This window comes from Paroedura picta, chromosome 17 (genome assembly GCF_049243985.1).
Source record: "Paroedura picta isolate Pp20150507F chromosome 17, Ppicta_v3.0, whole genome shotgun sequence".
NCBI classification, from domain to species: Eukaryota; Metazoa; Chordata; class Lepidosauria; order Squamata; family Gekkonidae; genus Paroedura; species Paroedura picta.
In genome coordinates, this window is record NC_135385.1 from 21274555 (window position 1) to 21300261 (window position 25707).

A 25707-nucleotide genomic window follows, 5' to 3' on the forward strand; every position below is an offset into this window, starting at 1 on the left:
CTGGCTGCGAGTGCAAAGTTTGGAACAAAATCAGCACAGCAGTTTGTTTTAGGTTCTCTGAGAATAGCTGATGAAAAGCCATCCATAGGGTAGGTAGATACTTCCACTCGGATGGTTCTTCTTTCATCTGGTTTTAAAAGGGTACTTTTTTTTATTTTAACCCTCTCAGTGTCGGGTTTAGCCCCACCAAGCCGGCTTGTGCAGTCGGAACGTTAAGACGGTTTCTGCGAATGGAAGAAGAGAAAAACAAAATGTATGATCAATCAACGTGACCTCATTGATGAGAATTCAGAAGAAAAGTTGGTTCTTATATGATGCTTTTCTCTACTCAAAGGCTCAAAGTGGCTTAAATTCACCTTTCCTCTCCTCTCCCCACAACAGGCACCCTGTGGGGTGGGTGAGGCTGAGAGAGCCCTGATATTCCTGCTCAGTCAGAACAGTTTTATCAGTGCCGTGGCCAGCCCAAGGTCACCCAGCTGGCTGCATGTGGGGGAGCGCAGAATCGAACCTGGCATGACAGATTAGAAGTCCGCACTCCTAACCACTACACCAAACTGGCTCTCTGTGCTCAGTCTTTCTAAACTGGATTCAGAGCCTGGGTTCTAAACATTTAAAACAGGATGTAGATTGGGGCCCTTCAAGACAGCCTTTTCTGAAGTATGGTACCTACTGGTAAGTGCTCATTGTCCTCACCAAAGCCAGCCATGCACTCCCCCATGGCCTAGTTTTAAAATATTCCCTTAAAACACACAAAAACTCCCCCCTAAAACAATGGCTACCTATTAACTTAGGACTCCTGTTCATGAGAAGACTTACTGGAAAAGACATGGGCGACAGGAAAAGTGTAGGTGAGAGCTGATAGTGTTTTTAAAAAAGGTTACAGGCAGACTTATCTTGTTGAATGCGCCAGAATTTATGATTCATCCTCCCAAGCTAGATTCTCCGGATTAATGGACAAGGACTTGCATATCTCCTTCCAGGAGGATCTGGACAGTCATCCTGGGAGATTGATTAAAATGCAAATGTTACATACATCTAAGGAACCATTCCCTGCAGCGATTAAGCTTTCAGGATGCGGGTTTTAATAAACTTTGAACGGGAGGCTGCTATGCTCTTATTCACCCTCCCATAATGAACGAGCATGGTCCAACCTGAACAGGAAAGACGTGTGAGTAATGACTTTTACTCCTCATCTCCATCTTTTCAGGTTTGTCAGGGAGGCAGCTAAGTCCACGTGAACTGGAAACACTGACTGCAGGGGAGATTGTAAAGAGGAAACAGGAGCCTTGAAGATCCTCTCTCTTTCCAGCGTTTCTGTTCAGATGGGGGAGAAGAAAACAGCAAAACGGACGTTGCGACACTTTCCTTGTGAAGGCGTAGGGGGAAATGGTTCTTTGTGGCAAAGCATGCGGACACAACTCAGCCTTCAGAATGAGCCCCAAGATCTATTTCCGCATGTCCTGGAGAGTCAATAAGTGCTTTTGTTAGGAAGGACTTGGTTTTCCGAACAGCAAATCTCCACGTCCGAGAAGGAATGCAAAGCTGGTGTAAATTTTAATCTACCCCGGCCCTGAAGCTGCATAAATACGGGGACTCCAAGCAGCCCTTAAAACAACACTGATGTGCCGGTCATTAAGGATTTTCTCCCAGGGCCGCCCATCCAATTAAAGGATTTAGTGGCTTGATTAGGCTTTAAGCGTTTTGACTTTAACAACTGATCGACTTAACTTACCTAGCAAGATCAAAGTTGTAGAAAGCCGCCTCGAGGCTGTTGCAAAATCATCTGTTCCTGTAGCAAAGTCCCCTTTAAGCACGACTCTCTTGGGCACATCGATTCACCCGACTGGGTAGGGGGTTTCCTTGTGGGCGCTGAATGTTCTTTCGGGTATCTCATGGCTAGCATAAAAATCTTCCATGTGATCTGGACTACCCATCTGGCAAGCCGAACCAGACATGACAGTGGTCTGGGGTGAGCTGGGGAGGCATTAAGACTGGCAAAGGCCCAACAAGTCCGAAAAACCACCAATGTTAGGAGCAGTCAAGAAAATCAGAGGAAGAAGCCTTAATAGTTGCACGATAACCTTTAACTGGGGATTTCAGGAGGAATAGGATGTATGCAACTACGTGGTAAACATAGGACATAGGCGAGTTATTTCCAGTCTTGCACTAGCTACTTAAATTTTTTTTTTAGAAATCGCTAGAATCATCAGTCCTATTCACAGCAATTCCACCTTGAATACTGGGAGAGTGCGCTACTTGAAACATACAGTTGCTGTAAACACGACACAGAAAGCTACTGGCACAATCCTTTTCGGTGGCAAAACTGATATACTTTTTTGGTTGGCCAACGTGCCTGTCACTTACATTATTTATTGAAACATCCCCTTCCCCTTCTGCTGCCCTTGAACTGACACAGTAGCTGGGAGATGATGGAAAACCAAAGCGAAGACACCTTCCCTGAACATTTTAGATGATTAATTTTTCAAATTCGATTTGGTGTCATAATTATGTTAAAGAACGGCATATATTTGCTTTTGTGTCTGACTAATTACTATCTGGCTGTACATCCCTAGTCACAAACTGCTCACTGCTTTGTCTGCGATGAGTCAGACAGTCCTTTGGGGGGAAAGATTGCAAAAACGGATTTGTTTTCCTCGTAACCGAGACATGAACTCCAGAGGTGCGCAGAAGCAGGTGGGGGACAGTCAATTCCACGGACTTATTTACAAGGTTTTGGCACGGAGCGATAATCCTTTGCGCCAGTGGGGACAAAGAGTGGAGAATGAATGCACTTTTCAGAAAGAGCCCCTCAAGAGACCGACCAACAGCGTGCTTCCAGAATGTTTGCGAGATAGCAAGGCAATAATATTTATACAAGGCACATGGCAAAGCTCACTGATTTGTTACAAAATTTCGGGCATTATTTTTGAATCAACGAAAATTCAGCGGCTGGGGTGCCAATGCAGATTCGGGGACTGATCGAGCTATGTACCAGATTAGCTTCAGATCGCTCTGAGCCCATAATGCCATTACTTGGACTTTTCTGAACTCTACTGTCTTCAGGCAACACCCCCAGATCTACAGGTATTTCTCTTCCCTGCCAATAGGTACAATGGCCTAATTTGATCCTGAGATTCTTGGCTGCTAAATCTGAAGCCGGAACAGAATGGGCTAAGAGAATTATCTAACGAGGTACATTCATTATTCCCGTAAGCCAATCTCCATTTAACGTTGCAGGGAAAGACACCTTCCCTCCTGCTTTCTCCAGACCACTCTGTCTGCCACAGCAAAATGACTGACAGCTTACCCTGCAGTTTGCACGCCGGCCCCCCAAAAGAAACTCAAATACTATGAAATAAAGTCAGTCGGAGATCCTTGCCTGCAACACATCCCCGATGTGAAGAGCCACACACGGCTGGCCTTGTATAATGCAAAAATCATTTGATTGACTGGGCAGAACAGACCAGACCAGAAAAGCAGTCTAATTTTTTCTTTAACGTGCAGATCTGGAATCTCAAGTGGCAACTAGTAAATTATGAATTTCCCTTTCCTTAATATATATAGAATAACCTCCCAATCCTCTTCCAAACACCGTCTTTCCTGAAAGTGCTTCTGACTTTGGACCTTCCTTTCAAATATACCACATTTTGGGGGAGGGAAGTGTGGAGGGAGATTTCCAAACAGTGCAAAAAAAAATTTTTTTTAATGGGGGAGCAAAACCAAAACAAAACGCAAGAGCCTCTTATTTTCTATGCACTCATAAACATTTTTATAGGAGAAAATAAAGCCAAATGACAAGGCAGAAAATAAAGCCAAATGACAAGGCAGGGTTTTCGTGGGTCACGGAGGTCGGGTCACTTAATTAAAGATTTGAAAAACAGCGAGGACTTCCTCTGGCCACCAGCACTAAAGGATCTGGAATGTGTATTCTTCAACAAGCCTGGATGGAAAGTGGCGTACACCCATTGTGGACTGAGGATGCTGGCTGTGCTGCCTTGATATAATTTCTCCCCATGCTCATCTCTGGCACGGAGGAAGGATGAGGCCTCGGTGCACGGTGATCTTTCTCTGCAAAGCTGCTGTGTATATGCCGCAAGACTAAGATTGCAGAAAAGAGCAAAGAGTCCAGTTGCCCCTTCAAGATTAGTAAAATTAGTGTCAGGGTATGAAGTTTCCTGAGTCAGGTATCCGAAGAAGTGAGCCGTGACTCATGGCAGCTCCTCCCCTGCCACAAATTTTGCTGGTCTTTAAGGTCCTGCTGGGCTCTGGCTCTTTTCTACCGCAACAGCAGCATGTATTGGAATGACAGATCGGGCCTCAAGACAATGCACTCCCATGCAGAGTTGCTCCAATCAAAGCCCATTGATTTCTGCTGGCTCAGACTGGTGTAAGTCTGTATCGGGAGGCACTGCTCTTTTCTGCTGCTGCAGACAGACTGACAGGGCTCAGTCTGGGGAACGTGTCAATACAGACTCGTGTCCCCATACCTATGTGAGCCTGTGGTCACTATTAAACTATTAATATATATATAAGGATTTGTCACTGATGAAAGAACTGAAAACGGAGATCACCTGGATTCCGTTTTGACAGAAGTCCTAAAGAATAAAGAAACAAGGAAAACCACAAAAAATAGGACATTTTTCTTTATTTATCATATTGCCAGTGGATAGGTCTGTTTCTCTCTGTTTGCTTTAATTATTAGACCGTCATTCTTATACTTATGTATGAAGACTGACAGGGCTCCCCGTCTTGATCTATCTTCAGGCAGTGATCCTCAAAACGCTTTCCTGGAGGGAAGCCCCATTGGCTAAACCGGGGCTTACTTCTGAGAGGACCCACTGAGTTTTTCCCCCCTTCATCGCCTTCAGCAGAAGAATATGGGAGAAATTATGAGTGTCCCCCTATGCTTGTGAACCCTGCCAGGAGTGCAGAAAAGTATCTGCACCTTTTGGGCAGCTTTGGGGAGAAATCTACACCAGTCTCACCCTCGGGTGAGGTCATCCCACAGCCAGAAATGATTGACTGGACACGGCTATGACATCACAACTGAGCGATATCCGATTGGGTAGAATCAGCCAGGTCACTAAATCAAGGAGCAATGATTTGGGGGGGGGGGATGCCAGCAGGAAGCAAGAGACAGAAAATATCCTTTAAGTATTTTAGGACGGGGGATGTCAGCCTCCAGGTGGGACTTGGAGATCTCCTGGAATTACAGCACATCTCAGGCAACAGAGATCAGTTCCCATGGAGAAAATGTCCGCATAGAAGTTCATCCCCAAACCCTGCAATCTGCAGTCTCCACCCCCAAAGTCTCCAAGTTCTTCCCAACCCAAGAGTTGGCACCCCTAAATGTCTACCTTTCTGAAGTTGCTAGTTGCTACCAGCAAAACTGTAGTTGCAGAATGTTCTTGGCTCAAACCATCTTTCCCTCTCCTAAAAGAGCTTGGTGAATTTTATCTTTTGGATACAGAAAATATTAATCACTTCCTCAAAACTACAATGCCCAGGGTTCACTGGAGGGAAGCACATCATCCAAACTGGTATAAGAACAACACACGCATGTAGTGAAGATATATTCCGAGAGCAGCAAACTGGGACCTCAGTTGTGGAACACATTCTTTTGCGTCCAGAGTCATGTGGACTTCCGGGTCCCTTTCTGCTAACGGGTGGCTGAGTTGTCCCCTTGTGCAGTCCAAGCTCCTGTTCTGATTTTAAGTTCCTAGGTGAAGATGCCCATTTGATATCACCAACCTGCATCAGCTGCTACCCTGAAAGGAAGGATGCTTGTCGTGCAGGACAAAAGACCCATAGCAGAACCTGGGTCAGGATGCCAAGGTAGCATCTGGGGATGCCCTTTGCCAAAGACGCGTTGTTTTTATCCTTCTCTGACATGCAACATTTTGCTCCTTGTTGAGCGCACCTGGTGGGGAAAGATGGAACAGGCCCAGCAGGTCTACCACAGAGTTTTTCTCCAAGTATCTGGTGGCCCTTCTGTTCCATCGTCACGAAGACTTGTTTTTCGCCAGCCGGGTCTCTGCTTCACAGCTGCTCCTCGTCAATCCAGACGGTTTTGCGTTGCTCTTCTGAAACCTTTTCCTTGATGATCCGGACCAGGTCCTCAACGCTGCTCCACATATCAGCTTCCAGAGGGGCATAGAGGCATGGCAAGGCCTCCAGTTCCTTTTCGTTCTGACGGCACATCCGTAAAAGTTCCTCCTCCACCTCTGGCTTTGGGAGCAGCTTCCTGAGACATATTAAAAAAAACACACACACAAGCTAAACTTGATGCTTATGACATGCATGCTTTCCCCTCACCTTTCAACCAGTCTCTGTGGTCACCTTTTGTGCATCTGAGCAGGAAATGTTACTGAAGGAGATACCAGTGGTCAGCCCATGATAGCACGGTTGGGTTTTATCCTGGTGCTTTGCTCAGATGTTCCTTTGGCTGCTTCCAAATAGAGGATTTGCTCTTGCCTGCTTCTCTAGCTGGCAGAGAGCATCTCTACCACACCCTCCTCCAACTGGCCTCCTTCTGTTGTCTCCCTTGGTTTGCTCTGACGCTTCCCAAGTTGGCTTAGCTTGAATGTTCTCAGAAAGACAGGAGCTGAAGCAAGATTGCCTGCAGTGTGGAGGGGAAGCTACCACTTTCAGAACTTCTCTGACTACGTCTGGTTCTCCTCTCCTCTCCCCTGCCGTGATCCTTGTCCAAGCAGATAAGGGAAGCCTCTTTTGCAACAGGCAGAGAAGGTCATACAAAAGAAGAAAACTTTAAAATAAAGAGTGTGTTTGTCTGGAGAAAGGGGTGAAGATAACGGAGATAACTGCGAGGGAAATAAAGCCCAAGTGCACCATTCTTATGGTCCCAGTGGCTAATAGTTCTGAGTTGAGAAGGATAGCTGAGATAGAACAAACAGTATGTCTCCATCCCACTCACTGACAAAAAGGCCGATAATGCTGGACAACAAATATACAGGAATACAATCCACATACCTGAACCTCCTGATATTTTTTTCCGAGACCTTAATAAAGAGAACAATGGGGTAGATCTTGGCTCTGATTAAATCTTTCGTGCAGCCAATCCCAGCTTCAAGCAGGCAATACTTGTTCTGTAAACAGGAAGTCGGGGAAAGGCCTGCGTGAGTACGTTTTGGGGCTTGCAGGCGCGCAATCTCAAAGGGGGATCAAGCTAACCGTGTTCCATTGATCACCGTCCAGATAAAGCGGACTTCTACTGAAAAGTACGTCACGTTTTGATGGTTTCCCGGGCCCTGGATTCTTGCTCCTGTTTCTCAACATCTACCTTCTCCCCTGCAGTTCAGGAACGCTTGGCCAACCTTGTTTCTTAATCGTCTCCCTCCCTGAACACTTGCGTTGTGCTACCGACTCCTCGTTCAACCTCCGGTTTACTTGCTAATCATGTTATCCCATGATCCCCAACAGGGAGCCCCATGTGTTTCCCCGGCACCTGCTTACTTCTTGAGAGTAAACTCTGAAGAAAAGAGTCATTCTATGCACAGAGTGCAGGGGGTTGGACTAGATGACCCAAGAGGTCCCTTCCAAGTCTATGATTCTACATGGAAGGTCCGAAAGGCCCAGGGGAATTGTGGGGATGAAAAGAATAAGGGAACTTAAGAGCGAAAGGTCACTTGGCTGGATAAATGAGCTCACATGGAAAGGGAATGAGGACTAAATAGGGGGAAAGGTGAAGTTTTTAAAAAAGAAAAAGAAAGAAGGAAGGAGAGAGGGCAAGAAAGAAAGAGGGAAGAAAGGAGGGAAGGAAAGAAAGAAAGAGAGGAAGAGGGAGAGATAGAAGGACGAAGGGAGGGAGAGAGATAGTAAGAGAAAGAAAAGAAAAAGAGTGAGGAAAGAAAGAACAAAAGAAAGAAAAAGAAAGAAGCAAGTGTTATGAAGAAAGGTCATATTTTTAGAAAGGATGACTGGAGATAAAGAGAGAGAAAAAAGAATAAAACCCTAATCTTTCCTTAGGAATGCAGCTACCTTGTGCTTGGAAACAAACAATTCTGACTTTAAAAAAAGTCAATTCAAATCATAATTGTACACAGAAAAAGCTGAATTCTCCTGCTGTTATTATGGAGTTGAACAATTCTGGAGCCACATGCTGTGGGAAACAGATTAATTTAAGGCTTGTTTGTGCCCAAAATATCCCCCCTCAGACAAGGCTGCCAGCAGTGTCTCTGTACGATTCACTGCTCTGGACTTGCCTCCTCTTTCTCCTCTGCCCTGGGTCTGATTGCAGCATACGGTCCTGCCCAGGATAGAGAAACATGTAAAATGTTCCCACCTGCCCAAAACAGACACTCAAAAAGGAGGCCCACTGCATGTCTCTGCACGATGCAGTGTTCCGTCCTTTTCAATTCTCTACACATTCAATCACTAGCAATAGAGGCGCTGTACTGCCCTCAGAAGAGCCTGCCTGTTGCTTCCCTGGGCTGTTCTCCTTCCAATCAACGACGCAGGCAGAATAAAGAGATTAAGTCTCCGAGGCCGGATAATTCTTGCTCCGTTGTGTTGCAAAAAGAAAACCTTTTTGGATGCAAGAATAAACGTGTACCTTGGGTTTTAATTCAGAAGAAAGCACATCTTGGCTATCAAACGCACAGGAAAGCCCTTATGCATAATTGGCTTGTTTTGCAGGGATTGTTCAGCTGCTACAAGGAATGGAGAGAAGGAAAGAGAACAGCGTGTATTCTTTTCTCCTTTGCGCTGCCAGAATGTGCAGACAAGACGGATGAAGCCTTCAAGGAAAGGAGTCGCTTTGAAGGCAGAATCCAGAGAGCTGGAGCGATTTGCTAGAAGCAGGTTTCACACGCTGCATAATGACCGAGCGCAAATCCAATTACCTTGGTCACCACAGCCTCGATGTTCGCGGGGAAAATACACTCGTAGGTGTGCGGATTCCTTTCTCGGGAGTAGATTATTGTTTCGGATTGGCTTCTCCTCAAGAACTCTTTTTTGGTTATGATCTCTGGAGGAAAGAAAGGAAGGCAGGGGGGAAAATGGCCTTCGTACCCCTGTGCCTTTTCATTTAACCCCGCAAAGGTCTGAAAGACCTCGTGAGGAACATCCACCAATCAGGAGTGACTCTAGAACGTCAGGATTTGGGGAACGGCGGGTGGATGACAACACGTAATGGCTGTCATGGGGAAGGGCAGATAACAAAATGGCGGCCGTGGAGGACGATCCCATCTAGGGGTCCCCCCAGTTTTACAGTTCATCTCCAGGCAACGGAGATGAGTTCTCCTAGATAAAATGGCTGCTTCGGCTCCATGTCATCATAATACTCCACTGAGGACCCTCCCTGCCCCAAATCCTGCCCACTCCCACCTCCACCTCCAAAATCTCCAGGTTTTCCCCAACCCAAAGCCCATCGCAAAATGGAAGGTTCCAAACCAAGAGTCCTACTTCAATGGAGGCAACTATGGGAGTTCGGGCCCAAAACAAAATGGCTGCTGTGCGGAAGGAACCAATCGCAAGACAGAAGGTTCCCGTTCCAATGTCCTCCCCCATTTTTGAATGAGCGATGCCTTCTGGGTTCTCCTGAAGGGTCACTGAGGCAGAGAAAATCCACGGCCGGCTTTTTGCTTTGAGTACAAGATGCCTCGTCAACGGAACAAGTGGAAACCAGCTACCCACTGGCAGGATCTGGGAAGCACACTGGCAGACAGGCTTTGAAGGTTATTTAAGAGCGACAGGTTCTAATCTGGCAAACCGGGTTTGATTCCCTGTGCCTCCACATGCAGCCAGCTGGGTGACCCTGGGATAATCACAGTCCTGATACAGCAGAGCTTTCTCAGCCTCACCTACCTCTCAGGGTGTCAGTTGTGAGGAGAGGAGGAGAAGGCGATTGGAAGCTACTTTGGGGCCCCTAATGTGGAGCATAAAAAAAACAACTCCTTCTTCTGGCTTGCCATTGCCTGCCTCCATGTCATGCCCAAATTCTTGGAACTAACCAGGGTCGGCTCTGCTTAGCTTCCAGATCAAGTCTCCCTCACCATTACCACAATGCTGATCTATATCCAGCCTGGTCACGGCTACTTTTTGCAACTACAGTCCATGTCTAAGGATCCAGCCACGGATTCCTGGGATCTTGTATCCTTCAGCCCTGAGGTACCTTTGCAACCCAACCTGATTCTGGGTTGTGCTTCAGAAACCCGAAAGCATCAAGGGCGTGCATATCACCGGGAGGAACAGAATACAGGACATAAAAAGTGCGGAAGGCTGATTATTACAGTTATCATCCTCAGATTTACAACTCGCCCCCCCTCCCCGGCTTTGGCTGGCAAGCGAGGGTTATTGGCGGCATGTTTATCTCCGAGCTAGTTAAATCTGGCGAACTTGAGCATGACCTATTTCAAGAAACAGCACACAAAGTGCCAGGATAGGAGAATAACTTGACGTCTGTGTAATTGCAAGCCCGTGTTACAGTGTCAAGCTTCTGTTTGAAGATTGCATTTTCAACAATGAAGCCTGCGGACGGGATACAATGACTGGAGGTACAGGACAAGACCGAAGCACACAATCTGCCTCGCCACTGGCTCAGGCAGAGGGTCCCGGGTTTATTTGTTCTCGGATGTAGTGCCGGGAAAAAGCCTCCTATCAGATTTTGCGTCTGAATGCTGCCGAACGTGTCCAATTGCAATAATCCCCCAATGCAGGGCCCATGACACCTGCCAACACCTTTTTGGGGTCCCTGCCCAGTGTTTTTAAAATCTGGGCAGAGCCAAGCAGGGCTTTCCCCCCCAATAAAGATTCTGACTAGCCACTGACGATTCGATCGGCAGTGCAGATATTTGAAAAGCTGCCACCACAACCCTCAAATCTTCGTTGTGTGGCTAAAAGTAAGCTACGGCAGCCATTTTGTGGCTGCCTCCGCATCCCGTGGCGGCCATTTTACCGCTGCTATGTAGCGACGGTGATATTGGACACACAAAAAAATTTGGTATCCTGAAAAATCCCAATTCCATGCCAGTTTTGGGATCCGGGCTATTTCGTAATTGTTGGACGTACGTAAATAACCAGCCTGAAAATTAGAATTAGAAAATAAACTGCACAACCCTACCACATTCTCTGGCAGTGAATTCTACGTTTTAGTGATGGGGACTCCTGAACAATGGCATCCCCATGCGTATAACAGACTTAAAGGAATCATAATAAATTTCAGGAGCTATTAAGAGTTACACTGGACTGGCTGAGCGTGAAAACGTCCGTGTCTTTCAGCTGACCATGGGCAGGATTAATCGGTCTATAACAGCATATCATATCCTTGTTATTTTTATCATAGGGATGACGTGCTTCTTTCGTGTTGGTCCGTTCTGCTCTGTAAGGGTTTCCATAAGCTTCAAACCCACAAAGGGGCCTCTCTTTGACCCTTGACGGTGGAAAAGTGGCATTACTGCCAATGATATTAAAATGATATTAAATGCCATTTAACGCCTCCCGAGTCAACGTTAAAAGAACACACGTTGTCCCTTCTCTCTGACAGCCGGTGATCCGTGTTTATTTGCCATTTCCAAGCGGGTTTCGGCGTGTTCCCTCTGAAGGTTTCAACCGATCTTGTTCTCACTGGAGGAGTTTGATAGATCAGCCAAAGCGATTCTCATTCTGTTCTTCCTGACCACACTTGGCCAAAACACTTCTCAGTCTCTCTCATCTTAATGACTCACAGGAAGTCAATAGCCCCCCGCAACTCTGTCTGAGCTTTTCAAAGCCTCCATATCCTTCATGGCTTTGTCCTGGATCCGAAGAAACGCGGTTGTGAGCACACAGGAATGTACAAAGCTGCCTTCTTCTGAATCAGACCCTTGTCCAAGACTCCAAGTCAGTGTTGTCTACTCAGACTATCAGCAAATCTCCAGGGTCTCAGGTGGAGAAAGGTCTTTCATCTCATGGATGCTTTAGGATGCTTAGGGCTGATCCTGCGTTGAGCAGGGGGTTGGACTAGATGGCCTGTATGGCCCCTTCCAACTCTATGATTCTATGGTCCTGCGTTGAGCAGGGGGTTGGACTAGATGGCTTGTATGGCCCCTTCCAACTCTATGATTCTATGGTCCTGTGTTGAGCAGGGGGTTGGACTAGATGGCCTGTATGGCCCCTTCCAACTCTATGATTCTAGGATTCTATGATTCATCCACCGACAGAGCCTTTAACTGGAGATGCTGGGGATGGAACCTGGGACCTTCTGCATGCCAAGCAGATGCTCCACCAATGACAAATGGATCACGCAAACATGCATGAAGCTGCCTGCTGGTCTATCAAAGTCAGTCTTGTCTGCTCTGACTGGCAGGGGCTCTCCAGGGTCTCAGTATGAGGTCTTTCCTATCACCCTCCTAACTGATCCTTTCAACTGGAAATGGTGGGGATTAGGGATGCCAAATCCCTGCTGGGGCTGGGGGAGCCTCCACTTTGGCATTGCTCTTTTTGCTTTGGGGGTTTCAGAAAATAGGGGGCAATCCTCTCTCCCCTGGTCTGAGGAACGGAAGAGTAAAATACCATAGAGTCCAAAGCAGCCATTTTTCTCTAGGTAAACTAATATTTGATGCCTTGGGAACTAGATCTCCAGTCACCACCTGCAGGTTGGCAACCCTGCTCAGGACCTTCTACAATAGTACACTTGAATACACAAATCTGCCTTGCGTAAAGTCCGACCACTGATCTGTTAAGATCAATATTGTTCCTCTCCAGGACCTTTAAGCAGAGGTCTTTCATGTCACTTAAGATGGGGTCCTTTAAACTGGATATGCCGAGGATTGAACCTGGGACCTTCTGCGTGCAAAGCAGAGACTCTACCCTTGAGCTATAGCCCTCTGTGGATTGTACAGGAGGCTGCCACAGTGTCTTAACACCAAGCAGGGTTACCTGGCTTGCACAAATTGAATTCCAAGGCCCCGCCGGAGTTCAGCAACTTTTGGATCAAGGTCTTCGAGAGCATCGTGGGAGTGAATAGGACCGGGCGCCGGTTGACACAGTGGGTGGGCCTCACCGAACTGTATGGGACCAGGCTTAAGCTCCTGTTGATTTCACTCACCGAGTCGAAATCTGAGGGGGGGAAGAAGAGGAAACGGGTTGGATGAACAAACGAAGACCGGCTTGGAAGTCAGCATGACACAGGGAGATGTCTGCCCACCAGGGTGGCCGTGGAGCGGCTTTGTCGGAATCTCCATCAATTGGAAAGAAAAGGTCGGTTGGATTGGAACGTTGTTTTGAACCATGATTGTCCGAAAGTAACCAATGGTAGACTTCCTGACTCTGTTTGAAGGACGAGGTGTCACCCACCATAAGAAAACAGGAAGAGCCCTGCTGGAGAGCCAACAGACAGAGCACAGAGGTCTAGCTTAACTGTTCGCCCCAACTCATTTTGGTCTGTGTGAGCTGCTTTACATGAATCAGACTGCTGGTGCTTGGGGGTCACAGTGGGAGGGCTTCTAGAGTTCTGGCCCCGCTGGTGGACCTCCTGATGGCCCCTGGATTTTGGCCACTGTGTGACACATAGCGTTGGACCAGATGGCTCAATGACCTGATTCAACATGACTCCCCTCCTGTTATTAAGATCAGCATTGTCAACCTGGAAATGGCTCCTCAAGGTCTCATGCAGAGGTTGTTTACATCCCCTTCTGCCTGATCTTTTTAAGTAGAAACGCCCAGGATTGAACCTGTGACCTCCTGCACGTTTAGCAGATGCTCTACCACTGAGCCACCTCCCCTTTCCTGCCTTCCCAGAAGGCTCCCACCCTTTGTACCTTCAAATCGATCGAGCAGCGCCTTTGTCACCGATTGTGCCTCTGGCCTGACCCGGGTCTCCTTTGAAGTGACAATGCGGACTCTCTCGTTGCTGTTCATGCGCTTGAATTTGTTTTCCGACCTGCTGACAAACTGGGAACAGACGTCCAGCGGTGATGCAATACGAAAGAGTCCGCCATTCCCTCCAGGGGGATGTTGCTCCGTAGCTTGGAGTTCCGTGGTAAATTCGGGGACACCTCCAGGCCTTACCTGGAGAGTGGCGACCCTCACCCACAAACCGAGAGCGCAAGCCTTTTACCTGCAAGATCTGGCCCAAAAGGAAACTGGCTCGGGAGAGACGAGGGCTAGATTTGGGGTCGGTCGGCGGTGTGTGCTCTTCGGGCTGCAGCGTGTTCTGGTAAGGAGTAGACCGGGAGAGGGAGAGGGAGAGGGAAGGGAGATTTATTTCAGAAATATGAAGCCAGTCTGGAGTACACAGGCCGCAAAAGGTCTAAGAAAAAAGCTGTCCGGCTCATGAGCGATCCGGGCAGCATGCTGATGAGGAATGAATAAAGATCAGGCCAAGAAGGACAGCTGACGAAGAAGGTTAATAAAGCTGCATTGCAGGCGGCTCTCCAAAGCCCTTGGGTGGCGGGAAATGCCGCCAGACACAGCTGACTTATGGGCACCTGGTAGGGTTGTCAAGGCAAGACTTTCAGAGGTGGCTTGCCACTGCCGGCCTCCGCAGAGCAACCCTGCTGGACTTCCTCCGCGGTCTCCCAACTATGTATTAAACAGCACCAACCCTGCTTGAGCTTCTGAAAGCTGATGTGATGAAGCCAGTCGGGCGATCCCAAGCACCAGTTTTTCTCCAATTGAAAAAGGGATCTTTATCGTGGGTGTGGAAGGAATGTTGCCATCCGGGGACAGAGCTTAGCGCCGCTTTCAAATTGGCGTGGGGCAGCTCTCTGCTAAGCACCGTTTCCCCCGCCCCTTCGTATCCCCTTCGAGCTTTCCCCCTTGCCCTGCTGATCCACACTGTAGCATTCCTGCCCCCTTGTGTGGGAGCAGCCCCAGTTGAAAGGAGAAGGTGGGTAAGTCCCACCATGATCTCTTTTGCCTCCCACATCATGGCCCTTTCCAGATCCAAACACCAGTATCCCCCCACTCCCCCATGGCTTTCTGTTGGTCTCTGCCAATATGCATGTTTTTAAGTGTCTCCCTGTTACTGCATTACTATCTTTTACGGCCTTACATTTTTAATAACTTTGAGGACATTTAACATCTCTTCCATTGTCTTAATATTTTAACACCTTTTATTGCCGCGCTGGCTTGTTAAACTATTTTTTCTTTCTGTAATTGCTGGCGGCTTGGTTTTATTTGCGGATTCTATTCCCGATGCTCCTTGAGTCATTTTTGCGGGGCTTTCTCCCTCCTGTCTCCGGGCCTGACGGATTATCCTTTTAAAGAGTGGCTGGGGTTTTATTTTTTAAATGGTGCTTCTGCTTTTCGACGGAGATATGTAGGCCCATGCAGGGAGGATAATTGAGAGTCTGGAGAAATAAATACTTAAAAATAAATATTTTCTCCAGGCAGGCTGAACGGATAACTTAAGACCCGTCCGGTCGTTAGGAGGTTAATGCTTTTACCAGAGGCTGTTCCATATTCTCGTTTTATTCAGGGTCCCCCTCCCCCATTTCCCCTAGTGGTCGAGTCGATATCCAACAGCTTTATACACTGCAGGGAGATAAGCTGGAAATAAAGCAACGCAATATCAAATCAACCACTAGAGGGGGCAAAGAACACATGGAACAGGAAACTACCTCCCCTCCCAGTAGAAACAGGAACTTAACAGAGAGTAAAATGAGAATGTGGAAAAGCCCCATATATACTGGGGATGAACAGTGTGTGTGGCCCTCTTAATGCATGCTGTTTTGTGTGAGTGGAGCAAAATGCTCCCCATTTTGGTCCATGAAGCGAAAAAACTAGATACTTGAGTGTATGCATTGCTATGTATCAAAGCTGGAAGATTTGCGTGTCAAAATGAAAATGGTGTGTATTGAGAGGATCACAGATAACACCCTCTCTGGGTACTTATTTATTTATTTACTTTATTTGTCATCTACCTGGATTCACTGTGGTACAAGTGGGAAGGGAATGATGGGACAGAACATGCAAGGCACCAGAGAAAAGGAAAAGGGCAGCAGAATGATTGCTGTGAATACATACCCGGCCAGCTCGCAGTGTCCCATACGAATTGTCCGTCTCGTCCCGGCTGCCTCTGTTCATGAGCCGCTGCAGCTTGACTAAGAGGAGCTGTTGGGCTCTGCAAACAACGGGAAGTGGGCATAATGCTCAGGGCACCGGGGACACCAAGAAAACACAGGGGAGACTGAGCAGCAGGAAAGAAAGTCGTAACTTGTGCTGCCTTTGACTGAGATAAATGCAGCAGGAACAGACAAACTGGGTCCAATGTCAACATCATACGTGTCCAATTTTCTACATATGGAAAGGGAGGCTTGCAGCTGAAGGCCACAGCTTGTGCCAGGCTCACCTTGGGTTTGCCAAGCGTCCTGCTAGTTACACCTCCATTGCCCACTGCTCAAAGCAGCAGTTCTAACAGGACTGTGACTAGTCCAAGGTCACCCAACTGGCTGCGTGTGGAGGAGTGGGCTCTCCAGATTAGAAGCCACAGCTCTTAACCTCTGCACCAAGCTGGCTGGAAACAACAGTGATCACGCTGATGGGGTAAGCTCCAGGAACTGCTGGAAACTCTATGGTAAAACCATAGAGTTTCCGGCAATTCCTAGAGCTACCCTATGTCACTTCCGGACTTCACCTATGGGGCACACTCCCTTCCTGAGTCCCTACTCTGCAGTTCTCCCACAAGGCCATCCCTAGCTCACCTGCTACAGTTGGGGATGGTTCCAGTTTCCAGGTCCCGGTCAGTGAAGGGGTCCACTCTGGCACAAAGCCACTCACACTTGCCCTGGTACATGGTGTCCCGGACATGCAGGATCTCATCACATTTCACGGAGAGGGAGCAGCAGTCCATCTGGCTGGAGATGCTCAGGTTTAGGCGGATATAGAAGGAGTCCCCGGAGGTGACCAGGCCTTCTTCGATTTCAGACATCAGCTTCCTGTGGCCTGCAACGGGAACGATCCGGTTGCAATTAACTGGCAGAAAACTGGAAGAGAAGGTTCAGAGCCCTCCCAACCAAGGGTGATGGCTTCAATTGGCCACATCCCATTTTAAGGTTGTGAGTCCACTCAAGCTGCCAGTGAGGGATGGAGAGGGTGATTCCCAGGAACTTTCTGACATGCCAACGTCAACCAGAAGTGATGGCATGCTGGAGATGTTGGGGGTGATGGTGATGCTCTTGCTTTTGGGAAAAAAACTATGGTAGAATTTGCTTCATCGTTTTGCCCTCTCCCATCCTGTTCCCTACTAAGCCAGCCTCCTGTTCCAGAATCCTACCTGCACCTAGCCATGCACTGTCAATTCGCAGTTGACACACCGTGACCCCAACAAGGGGTTTCCAATGCAACTGAGAAGAAGAAGAAGTGGTTTACCAATGCCTTCCTCTGCAGAATTTCCCCTGGTGTCTCCGAGGACTGGCCTTGCTTCACTTCTGAGAGGCAATTGGGCTATACCAGGCAGCCTCCCTTCCCCTCCTCTCCGTTGGTCCCTCCCGTATTCACGTCCTAGTCCCTACCCACAGGCATGGCTCGACTAAACAAATGGTTTTTGCGTCTGCAGGGAAGTGGGAAGAAGAGTAACGAGGTCATTTCGGTCCCAGCGCCTCACCGTAATGCAAAAGGACAACCCGAACTTCCAAGATGGCTTTCCTTTCTAACAACCGGTGGCAGGCCGGGTTTATTAAATTCCAAACCGTCTCGCCGTTCCGTTAATGTCTCAACGAGGCGTTGGTTTCGAGGTTTTGATAATAAGAAACATAGATTTATGACTTATCAATTAACGATTGGAGAGGCTGGTTCAGGCATCCCATTTATCCACTTTTAATCAGCGAACAATTCGTCAGCTTCTGGGTGTTGCGGGCCGTTGAGCGAAGCACCCAAAGAAAAGTGTCCATTCATCTGAAAAAGGCCTTTGCATATCTCCGGACCCTCTGCTGGATGAGTCTCACGGGTTGGGTTGCCAACCTCCAGGTGGCACCTGGAGCTCCCCCAATGTTTGGCCAAGAAAATGGCTTCTTTTGAGGGCAGACTCTATGACAAGCCCCAAACCCGGCCCTACTCAGGCTGCACCCCCTAATTACCACCCCAGAGCTGGTAGCCCTAACCATGGGTAGCTAGCTTTCTGGCTGCAGCAGCAGCAGCAGAAGAGTTGGTTCTTATACCCGCTTTTCACCACCCAAAGGAGTCTCAAAGCGACTTACGATCACTTTCCCTTCCTCTCCCTGCAACAGACACCCTATGAGGTAGGTGGGAAAATATTTAGCTGAGGAGATTGCCTGTAAGAAGGTTGGATCTCCACCTGCTCAAGACGTTTGAGTCAGAAGAATGGTCAGATAAGTAAGTACGTAAGTAGTACTTTCTCTGATGCTCAGAGTAGAGTGGACGGCGTGGAAGTGAAGGACCCAATCCTATTCTTTAGATCCTCGCAAGTCCTGCGACCCCCCTTGAACTCACCTCAAGTAAGCCTTGGTTTAAACCATGCATGATACAATTAGAAGAAGGCAACAACCTCTGAGATTTGCGCTTAATATCTGGAAGCAACAATCACTTTTGTAGCTTCCAATCTGCCCCCAACTCCTTCATGCTTAAAACATTTTGACGTCAAGTCACGGTTGACTGGGGTGCCCTGGTGAGGTTTTGAAGGCAAGGGGCATTGAGGGTTGATTTGCCATTGCATGACTCCTTGGTGGTCTCTCTTCCAAACGCCAACCACGGCTGACCCTGCTTAACTTCTAAGATCGGACAAGATCGGGTTAGCTGAGCCCAGCCAGGTCAAGTCATTTCTTCATTAAACTACTGTGTGGAGAAACTAGTTCCCCAAATATCAGGTGCTTAGAAAGTGCAGCGTTTGCTAAAATGAGGAAAAGCAACCCTGTTTTTTGGTAGCTCCAATAACCGACACAGAAAGACCTGGTTAAAAACAAAATTAAGCTCTCTATCCTTTCGAGTGCCTTTTTATTTTTGCTTCATACGAGAACGTTGAATGATTTCCTAATTAACTCTAATTGGCATCTGTACAGAGCCTTTTGTTTCCTCCCGAGTACCGCTTGCGCTTTTCATGTTGGGAAACATGAAAGGGAAACATTCAAAAAAGAAAAGAAAAAGAAAACTTGCAGCGAGAAATCTAACGTGCTCAATTTGTGACCTTTGGGTCAGACAAGGGGAGTGCCTCTTCATCCGACAGGGCTCAGAAATATCTCTAATAAAAAGGATTTCGGATAATCTGCCAGCTGGTACAATGTTCAGATGGTCCGGGTGCTTGAGAGGGGTGTGTATGCGTCTGACGGTATTTCTGTATACATAAACCAGTTGGTTCTTATACATAATTCCTGATGCTCTTATATCTATTGCCTCCTTCAACATATACACAAATAAAAAGAGGGGGGGAAAGAAAGAGAAGTATTTTGATGTGCATCTATCGAATCCAGCTCTACGTTCATCTTTGTTTGCAAACGTTTAATTTCCACCTGCGAATCCATTCTTCAACAAAAGAATCTAACAGCACGCTTCCATTCCTCAAGATACCCATTAAAAAAAAAAACCCTTCAGATGGGAAAGTCCTAAATTATTTCCGTTCTAAAACAAATGCCTGCACTGCAGTACAATCCTTCGCCAAGCAGCTCCCATCAAAGGGCGCTAATTTTGACGGGTTTTTCGGCTGGGACGACTCCGTGCAGGACCGCACCGCCAGCCTCTGGGTTGTATTTATTTTAGAATTCATTTACTGCACTGATGGCTTTTAATCTATCGCCTTTTAATCAGAGCGCAGAAGGCAATTTACAGTTCAGAAGAACACGCAGGCACAATCTGCGCTACAATTAGACGTCGATATGGTGAAAAATAACATCGACAGAACGCCATGACAGCAGTAAATAGAAGGGAAGTCCCCTCGGAGGAAAGGAATTGTTATCAAATGAGGTTTTGGATGAAGTTTGAAGGCTCGTTCAGGGCTCTGTAGCTTAATCTACCGGATGGAGTAGCACTCTACTCATGGGGGAAAGCGTCCTATAAACTTGGGGTCACTACTGATAAGGCCCTGTCTCTTAGTAGTCACCAACCGTACCTCTGCAAGCAAGGTATTCTCAGTCCGTCCCAGGTTCACAGGGTGCATTTCCTACAGAACTCCGAATTCCTCCATCCATCCCCTCCCTTTCCATCCATATGGATTTCCCCATGACAATAAGCATTGTGTAGTTCTTACCACAGGGCCCCCGACCTTTGAAATCCTATGAGCAACTTTGAGATTTTGACAGAGGGTAGGAGGCCCTGCCACAAAATGCTAGGGAGTAAAAGGGAATGGTACAAAAAAAAAAAAAAAAAAAGCCCAAAGCAATTCTTCAGTTGGTGATTTATTGCTCTTTTGGGCATAAGTCTTCCCTGATTGCCTCCAGACGGTGAACGTTTAGTCAGTTTAACAAGTTTAGAGTCCAGTGGCACTTTTAAGACCAGCAATTTTTATTCAAGGCATGGCAACCCGCTTGAAGTTAGTAAATTTGACTCCTCTATCATTTACTCTCTCCTCCTAATAAAACAATTTCATTCTTTGAGCAGCCGATGCTCTGCTCCACCTCTGCTCCTCCTGCCAACACCTCAGAGGGGAGGAGAGTGGGGCACACATGTCCAAATGGGTCGGCAGTTGGTATGATGCCATGATTCAGCATGCCCGCCTCACAGAAAACTCCTTTAAACCTGGCCTCTCAATGGACAAAACTCTTCTTTGACCCCAAAGAGCTCCTTCTCGTGAAAATATCAACCAGAGAAACCTTGCAAAGGATGGCATAGGTGGTGTGGGTAAGTGGGAAGGTATGAATATTTTTCTGGGTGCTCTTGAGTTCTAATATTCTGGGAGAGGGAGAAAGTTATCTTCGTCAACTCTTTACACTCTATAAACCATCATGTCCGCCTCCCTTACTTGACTTTTTTCTTCAGCCTTTCCACAGAGGGAAGGTGCTCCAACCCCCGTCCCCTCCCCATCGTCTGGGTTGTCCTCTGTATTTTCCAAATCAGCACAGTCCTTTTTGGAGATACTGGGACCACAACTGTACCCAGTCTTCCAAACGAGGCCACCCCATTGATCGTCATCTGCCCACGTCTGAAACTCTTTAACCAGCTCGGAAGACTCTAAATACGCCAAAACACACTGGTCACCGAAACGGATATTTTCCGGTGTAACCGCACGGTTTTCCTGTCTTCTCGGCTGCCCTCTGTATTTTCTTTTTTTTTATGTTATTCCTTAACATATTTTAATGTTCTTGCTCATTTTAAATGTTTTGCAATCCCACCAACCACCCACAATTTGCTTTGCCGTTAACTCGTGTTAAGCCCGTTTCCCCTCGATTTATTTACGCGTGCCCATAATCTAGAACCTATAAATATTCTTAAGTGGCAATCTATGCCTCTCTTTAAAATTCATATAAGTTACAAAGCCCTCCATTGATCACGGAGGCAATTTGTTGATTGAAAAACGGCACATTAATCACGCGGCAATTTAATGATCCCCAGAGCTGGCAAATTGCTGGCTGTATCAAACTACCCACCAATGAACTGCAGGGGGAAATAAAAGAAGCAAACTTCACTGAAAGGCGAATTTAATTCACGGACCTCTCACCCAAATAGTTTTTACTTTCAAGTGGGCTCTGGGGGGTGTGCAAATTTGACCATGGTGTCGAGGAGGGAGGATTAAACTCATCCACAGGGTCAGTTTCTTGATCTAAATCCCATTTATTGGGGAAAACTTTCTCCCAACACTGCCATGGCAATCAAAATTCAGATCCTCCTGTACCTAATTTAGAGTAGAGAGATCCAGCCCTATTTCAGAAAGCTTCCCACCTTTCCATCGTTTCCCCGAATATCTAAAATCAAATTATCTGGGGGAGGGCGAATTTTCATAAAGGGATGTGGAAAAACGGAATTCTAACGGAAGACCACTTTCTGAAAGGTTCTAATTTTAATTGCCTGTCAAAATTTTAGGCAGTTTTCTTTCTCTCTCCCCTGGATATATTATACTACCTGCCTCTCACCGTCCTTTAATTGTAAAATCTGGATTTACAGCTTTGTTTGTTGTTTCGTGCAGGTCTCAGTTGCATAATTTTTATAACTCTGTAATCCACCCACAAGAGAAGCTGACAATAAATTGAGTAAATAAAAGCATCCAAAGAAAATATTAAGATATATTTTTTTTTTCTTTGCCTAGATCTGGATGGCCCAGGATAGACCGATCTTGACACATCTAGGAAGCTAAGCAGGGTCGGCTCTGGTTGGTATATGGATGGGAGACCACCAAGGAAGTCCTCAGGGTTGCTATGCAGAGGAAGGCAACCATCTCTGTTTATGTCTCCCAAAACCTGCATGGTCTTGGTTAGCCTCCAATCTCAGGAGCTAAGCAAGGTTGGCCCAGGTAAGAACTTGGATGGGAGACCACCAAAGAATTCATGTCTTGCCTTAAAAACCCTCCGAGCTGGCTGTGACTTGACAAACTTTCCACACACCTACTGTTTCTTTTTAAAATTTGCACATCATTTCTCTAAGGAAACTGCTCACGCATGAATCTCGGCCACAAATCTGGGCCCTCATTTCTCTGGCATCTCTCTTGTGCCTGTATAAGGATGCCCCTTGATACGTTCCTTAGAAGCTCCCCTTCAGCCCGTACTCTCTGCCCACATGAGCACCAACAAAGAAGTGAGTCTAGAAAAGCCACACAGCAATTTCCACATGGCCCTTCTCTTTGGTTGGCATTCCTGGGGGAGCGAGTGTTGGCTGATCCTACAGCTTCCAGATTCTGAGGGCCATTAGGCCGTCTCTTCACTGCTTCCCTTGAACGAGTCCTATGCACGACTTCTAAATGGATGCCCCCGGTGAAGAATCTGGGGCGCATCCAAGGTTGCTGCTTACCTTCGTGATTCAACCTGCAGTGCAGCGTCACAGGTCCGCTGCATCGCTGAATTATCCAGTGAACTTCTTCCTTTGTGCAGGTATCCAAGGGAATGCTCGCATTTTCCCCTTTGATGCAGCCTTCCATCTAGAGACAAGTGAGAGGCATTATTCTCTCCTCCGAGTAAATTATTCCGTCTATTTACGCAGCCTGCATGAACAACTCTTACAGACAAACAAGATGCCTTACTCTTTTCCAGCAGGCTTAATCGTGTTACTTCAACTCCCCCACCCAGCCCATTCCTCTCTCCTCTCCTGTTCCGACTCCCTTACTGTAAACAAAAACCAGCAATGGATGGATTGATAACTCTCTGGTTGATTATGTGTGTCTCTCCTGTCTTAAGACAATTTCCGAAGGTGGCTGTGTCAATCTGCAGGAGAACAGCTAGATTCGAGTTCAGCAGCCCCTTAGAGATCAGGAAAATTTCAATTTGAGTCCAGCAGCACATTAGAAATGAGGGATGGGCATGAACCGGTTCACCAGCCAGAATTCATCATGAATTTGTCCCAGTTCGGTGCTGTGGGGAAGCGCGGAATCTAACGCGGCTCGCCAGATTAGAAGTCCGCACTCCTAACCACTACACCAAGCTGAGTTGGTTCAATCTTCATTGACAAGAATCCCATTAGTGTGTATGTGTGCAGAGAAGGAGACGCAATGTGCCTCCTTCCACAGATCATCAGTCGACCTACCAGGCACCTTAGCAGTAGATAGGCCCTCTATCCGCATGCTCAGCCTCCTGTCCTAACAACAGCTTTCTTGCTCCTAACCAGTAAGGCCTGCTAATAGCTGTGTTACTATGAAAGGCAATGGAACACACCAGCAGCAATTAGACGCAAGCCTACAGTGACACACCAGCAACAATTAGATGCAAGGCATAAGGGTCTTTAACTGCAGCGGCGGATGGATAACTAGCAGCAGCTCATTATGTGTTCAGAAGAAGCAAAGGTGAGGGGGGTTTGAAAGTACCAATGAGCAAACTGACAATCTCTGACAGCCGAGGTCTCACCAAGAGCAGCTGGTGCCCCTCCCGGAGGCCTGCTTTCTCTGCTGAGGATCCCAGTTTGACAGAGTTGACGAAGCTGCCCTTCACGTTGCCCCCCAGCAGGGAGATCTCCGAACTCAGGCTGTCCCCATTCAGAATGACGCGCTGGACGGCATGGCACGTGCTCCGGAGACGGCTGGTGTTCGTCACCGAGGGACGGAATGGCCTGTGTTGACGGAAGGGATCACAAGGCTTAGAAAGAAGGGGTGCAGCAGGCCGGGATAATGAAGGAGAAGGCTGCTTTCGTACTCAGTGCCCCCGCTTATCTGCCTGAAGTGGTCCAGTCGAAGGCAAGGTGTCCCCCACCCACCATGTTAAAGTCAGGTCCCAAGATCACACCCCACCCAGCGCCCCAACTCCCATAAAATACCTCTCCAGGGAGAATTTTCTGAAAATGGAGTTGACTTGCTCCAGATCTAGGCCCTCCGACTGGTGGGATGACGTGGAAGACGGCAGGGAGGCGGGTCCGTATGAGCACCTGTCGTGAAAGTCATCTGGGAAAAGAGGCCCAGAAGGAAAGGTGTCTCTGTTTTTTGTGTTCTCTGCAAGGCTTCCCAGTAGAAAGCGCCCAAGCAAGAAGAAAAACTAAAATGGCTCATGGTATTGGTATACCGGATCATTCCTAGTATTCTGAGTCCACTGTGAGGATCCCTGTGAGCATTTTAGGCATTCTGAAAAGAGGTAGCAGGCACAGTGTGCTGTCGGCCAGAGGGTGCGAGCAACCACAAAATAGCTGCCACTGGGGATGTGGCATTTGTGAAACGTTGCTAAGTTTCTAATCCAAACATCCTCCTAAGATGTTTCTGAATGGCCACTCCCTGCTGACCCAAATATGGCGCCTACCTTGGATCTTCTGAAGCATCACTGGCTCCAATGAACCAGTCTAATTTACAGTCTAAATTGCTCTATATGCCCTGCATACATTCTCTCAGCAGCTGTTCCGACAGCCCGTAGAACTGAATGATCATTTTCGTGTTTCTGACGGGGGTGGTGGGGAAGATTTGGCCAAGAGTTATTCATTCTTGGTGGGGGGAAGTCTCTAACCTTGGACATCTCAACGACCTTGTGTTCTCCAAGCCTTCCATTTCCTGCCAGGACATCTCAGCAGCAGGAAGTGCAGACAAGACCCAACTGCAAGAGCCCCACAGAGTCAACATCTCCATCCCTTGGACAGTGGTGTGTACAGTGGCTTTCCCCCCTCCGCGCCCTTACCTTCCACCTCCGACATGTCGCAGATGAAACTGTCGTTGTCTTCTTCAATCAGGCTGAAATGAAGGAAAGGAAGCCTGTTTCTCCTCCCTCTTGCATCCCAGCCTTCAGCAGCTGGTAGACACAGTGGCAGAGCAAACCGGCGGGTGAAACGGCAGGATGGGGTTGCCAGTCCAAGCCGCCAGAGCGAGGCGCAGGATTGAAGAAGATTTGCCGACAGGCCAGAGAAGGAACGTCCAGAGAGAGAGGCAAAAGAAGGAATGGCAGATCGATGGGAGGTTTCTAAAGAAAGAAGCCTTAGAAAGAGATGTCAGGAGAGTCTCCACAGGAGGTCTCCCTTGGCTGCCCTGAACAAGTTCACATTCTGCCCTTGTTTCTTCCATCGCTTAAATCTGCAGCACTTCGGCAAGCTGCCCATGGGAGGCCCCGTGTATTTCCAGGAGCGCTTTCTAGCCTGCCATGCCTGCAAAATGTCACAGGGTCACTCTTGGTGAGACTCCTGTCTCAGGGAAGTGTCTCCGACACTGCGCCAGCAGAAGAACGGAGGGACCCTGGTCACCTTGTCCAATGCCGTGGAAAAATATGTCCT

At 47.6% G+C, this 25707-nt stretch overlaps 1 protein-coding gene across 5 annotated transcripts in view; it reads right to left on the reverse strand.

The window, feature by feature from the left end:
- Nucleotides 1-3765: 3765 nt before the first annotated feature.
- CARD11 (caspase recruitment domain family member 11) overlaps nucleotides 3766-25707 on the reverse strand; it is a 53204-nt gene continuing 31262 nt past the window's right edge. For 4 of the 5 annotated variants that reach the window (XM_077316469.1, XM_077316467.1, XM_077316465.1 and 1 more), the window contains exons 13-24: nucleotides 25122-25174; nucleotides 24280-24403; nucleotides 23874-24075; nucleotides 22828-22954; nucleotides 16644-16884; nucleotides 15967-16063; nucleotides 14057-14152; nucleotides 13758-13890; nucleotides 12877-13056; nucleotides 8862-8986; nucleotides 6991-7106; nucleotides 3767-6244 (exon numbers count right to left, since the gene is read on the reverse strand). In XM_077316469.1, coding sequence (XP_077172584.1) covers nucleotides 6040-6244; nucleotides 6991-7106; nucleotides 8862-8986; nucleotides 12877-13056; nucleotides 13758-13890; nucleotides 14057-14152; nucleotides 15967-16063; nucleotides 16644-16884; nucleotides 22828-22954; nucleotides 23874-24075; nucleotides 24280-24403; nucleotides 25122-25174 — 1699 coding nt within the window. In that variant the 3' untranslated portion in view covers nucleotides 3767-6039. Of the gene's footprint in view, nucleotides 6245-6990; nucleotides 7107-8861; nucleotides 8987-12876; nucleotides 13057-13757; nucleotides 13891-14056; nucleotides 14153-15966; nucleotides 16064-16643; nucleotides 16885-22827; nucleotides 22955-23873; nucleotides 24076-24279; nucleotides 24404-25121; nucleotides 25175-25707 lie in introns of all 5 variants that reach the window. The other variant, XM_077316468.1, reaches the window with a different exon arrangement.